The sequence below is a fragment of the Vicia villosa genome, linkage group LG5, assembly GCF_029867415.1.
Source record: "Vicia villosa cultivar HV-30 ecotype Madison, WI linkage group LG5, Vvil1.0, whole genome shotgun sequence".
In the NCBI taxonomy this organism is placed as follows: Eukaryota; Viridiplantae; Streptophyta; class Magnoliopsida; order Fabales; family Fabaceae; genus Vicia; species Vicia villosa.
In genome coordinates, this window is record NC_081184.1 from 111,288,406 (window position 1) to 111,291,897 (window position 3,492).

The window sequence follows — 3,492 nt, forward strand, 5'->3', positions numbered from 1 at the left end:
CATACATTTTCTTATATTTAAATGTGAGAGTATTAGAGAACTCAGGCATGTTTGGAATTAGTTTGACTTTATCTCTGTTTCACATTATTCCGGCCTTAGAGAAAAGAACTGGCAAGGGAAACAGTTAGAGTAAGCCTGCTCTGACGCGTTTTTACAAATATTTGGTGTTCAATAACTCGTTCAAACTTACTACCAAGCAATGATCACCTACTCTCTTCACTGACTATGTTCATAACTACAATACATTATTAAATTTTAAAATACAAAAGGATAGTATGAACAAAAGGTATGGGATGCACAACATCCTTGAAAGTTTAAACAATAATATAATTTATAATATTAAGCCAGCCTGTTATAATGCAATTGAAAAATTCAGAAATCTTATAAACTATGCTTGGCAAAAACTATATATAGAGTTCTAATACAGACTAAAGCAATCACAGTAACTAGCAAACATTCTTTCAAGAAATTCAATACGAAAATACAAAAACTTAAGAACATGGGAACCTCAGTTAGGTTAAGGCATTGGCCTCAACTCATCTATGCAATTGCATTTTGCTTAATTGCTAGCAGTGTAGCTGCTGATGATGATAAGCCTTACTATGAAGGCAAACCAAACAATTACTATCCAACACCACCAAGTCATGGACAACAACCACCATATTATTTCAAACAACCTCCATATTACTATAAGTCTCCACCCCCACCATCTTCTTATGTTGAAAAATTTCCTCCATATTACTACAAATCCCCTCCACCCCCATCTCCTTCACCACCCCCACCATACGTTTATAAGTCACCACCACCACCATCTCCATCACCTCCTCCTCCATATGTTTACAAGTCACCGCCTCCTCCTTCTCCTTCACCTCCCCCACCATATGTTTACAAGAGTCCACCACCACCATCTCCATCACCACCACCTCCATATATCTACAAGTCACCTCCACCACCATCTCCATCACCACCACCTCCATATATCTACAAGTCACCTCCTCCACCATCTCCCTCACCACCTCCACCATATGTATATAAGTCACCACCACCTCCATCTCCATCACCACCACCTCCATATATCTACAAGTCACCTCCTCCACCATCTCCCTCACCACCTCCACCATATGTATATAAGTCACCACCACCTCCATCTCCTTCACCTCCACCACCATATGTCTATAAGAGTCCACCACCACCTTCTCCATCACCCCCACCACCATATGTCTACAAGTCACCTCCTCCACCATCTCCCTCACCACCACCTCCATATGTCTACAAGTCCCCTCCCCCACCATCACCCTCTCCTCCCCCACCATACGTCTATAACTCCCCACCACCTCCATCCCCTTCACCGCCTCCTCCATATGTATACAAGTCACCACCTCCACCATCTCCATCCCCACCTCCTCCATATGTCTACAAGTCCCCGCCCCCACCATCTCCCTCACCACCACCCCCATATGTTTACAATTCTCCACCCCCACCATATCCTTCACCTCCCCCACCTTATGTCTATAAGTCACCACCTCCTCCCTCACCCTCACCGCCTCCTCCATACTACTATAAATCTCCACCTCCACCTTCTCCATCATCTCCTCCACCATATGTGTACAAGTCACCTCCCCCACCTTCACCTTCACCGCCGCCTCCTTATGTTTACAAGTCTCCACCTCCACCATCTCCATCACCTCCTCCATATCATCCCTACCTCTATAACTCACCCCCACCTCCCGTCTATTAATCTTCTGGTTAAAGCCATTTGAAATTTTTCAATGAATTATGTTAAACATTGTTGTGTTAATTTGTATTTAAGATTTTATTTGTTAATAAAACAACCTATATTGATTTTACAGCCTTATTTTGGTTGTAGAGTAATTGTGTATGTATGGTGCTAATTCATAAGTCTATATTATTAATTTCCTATAGATGTTTTAGAAATTTTTCCATGTTTTCATGCACTTATACTTTCATATTATCAACATCAACACATAAAATTATATCCTAAGAATTTTATGTCAGCAATTATAGTGGTTGTACCAAAGAATAAAATGATGAGTTTAGTATCGTCTCCATTGAAATTATGATCTTAAGCATTACACGGTTTTGATCGGATAATGACCGAATAAGTGGATAACATATGAGTTTGCATTGATCAAAAGTAGCAGACTTTGTTTTTTTATGACCTAAAAGAAACTGACTTCCGAAACTATATGCATTTGTTATTTGCAATGTATGAATGTGATAAATATAATATGTAATGGATTAACTGAATGAACACAAAGTGAACATAATTGAAATCACAAGAATCAAACACACAAACAATGTGGCTAAAGATGGATACATTCATAGCTAAAGTGGGTAACATATGAGTTTGCATTGATTAAAAGTAAAAAGATTTCCTTCTAGCACAAGCTATTATATGCAATGTATGAATGTGATAAATATAATATGTAATGGATTAACTGAATGAACACAAAGTGAACATAATTGAAATCACAAAAACAATGTGGCTAAAGATGGATACATGCATAGGTAAATGTTGGAGTGTAATCTATCAGTAATTGATGCAATTTGAATCGTCCATTTAATTAACTCAACTCAATTCAACATAAAGACTAACATAATCATTGTGAAGACACCTTAAGCCCAAGCCAGATTATCTTCAAGTAAAGACTAACATAATCATTGTGAACAAGTAATTCAACATAAAGTTGCATAAGAACTAATCATAGTGTGTATGCAACACCATCCAATCATGGAATTGTACAGTTAGACCTAGGAAGTGGATGGAACAGAAATGCAAGGTAATAATGATTTACCTGCAACAATGAAGTTCCCAATTGTTACTGGTGAGCTATGAGATGCATTAACAAGAACTTTTGACGGCGAAGAAACATCTCGGATCGGAAACAACCATCTCCGCGGCGACGTAACAAACATCCATCAGCCATCAGCAGTGAGATTGAACTGTTGACCATCCCTTTGCGTTTGGGAAAGCTATTGGGTTGAAAATAAAAGTGGAAAGGGGAATAAAGTTACGACAATTTTCTTTCTCCAAAATTAAAAAATCTTAGAATACGAGTTGTCGGGGTGTGTTTAATATATTTTTTATATTTGATGTAATTGAAATAATTAAAATGTATTTTATTATAGTAAATAAAAAAATTAAAATTATTTTAATACATAATTATTGAATTATATAATTTTTATTAATTAATTTTAATGTTAAAAATAAAATAAAATGATATTTGAAATATGTAAGATTGTCAAGTATCTTTTAATTTTAAAGAAATATTTTTGAAATATATGTTGTGTTTGGTTATTTTCTTACTTTTTCACAACATAAATTCTTCCAAAGTATTTTCTAGTATGTTCAATTAAATTGTTTTCAATAACACCACATTCTTTAAGAAATAATTTATTCTTCACAAACCAAATTGTAAATATATCCAATTGATTAGTGACATAATTTTTTTATTATAATATGCAATGCCT

General features: G+C 36.1%; 1 protein-coding gene across 1 annotated transcript; it reads left to right on the forward strand.

Moving 5' to 3' along the window:
- Nucleotides 1-417: 417 nt before the first annotated feature.
- On the forward strand, nucleotides 418-2,476 carry LOC131602004 (extensin-2-like). Its single transcript, XM_058873947.1, has one exon. The coding sequence runs from the start codon at nucleotides 500-502 to the stop codon at nucleotides 1,736-1,738; it is 1,239 nt and encodes a 412-aa protein (XP_058729930.1). The 5' UTR covers nucleotides 418-499; the 3' UTR covers nucleotides 1,739-2,476.
- The last annotated feature ends 1,016 nt before the right edge of the window (nucleotides 2,477-3,492 follow it).

Coding starts and splice junctions, on each gene's coding strand:
- LOC131602004 (XM_058873947.1), top strand. CDS start 500: ATGGGAACCTCAGTTAGGTTAAGGCATTGGCCTCAACTCATCTATGCA.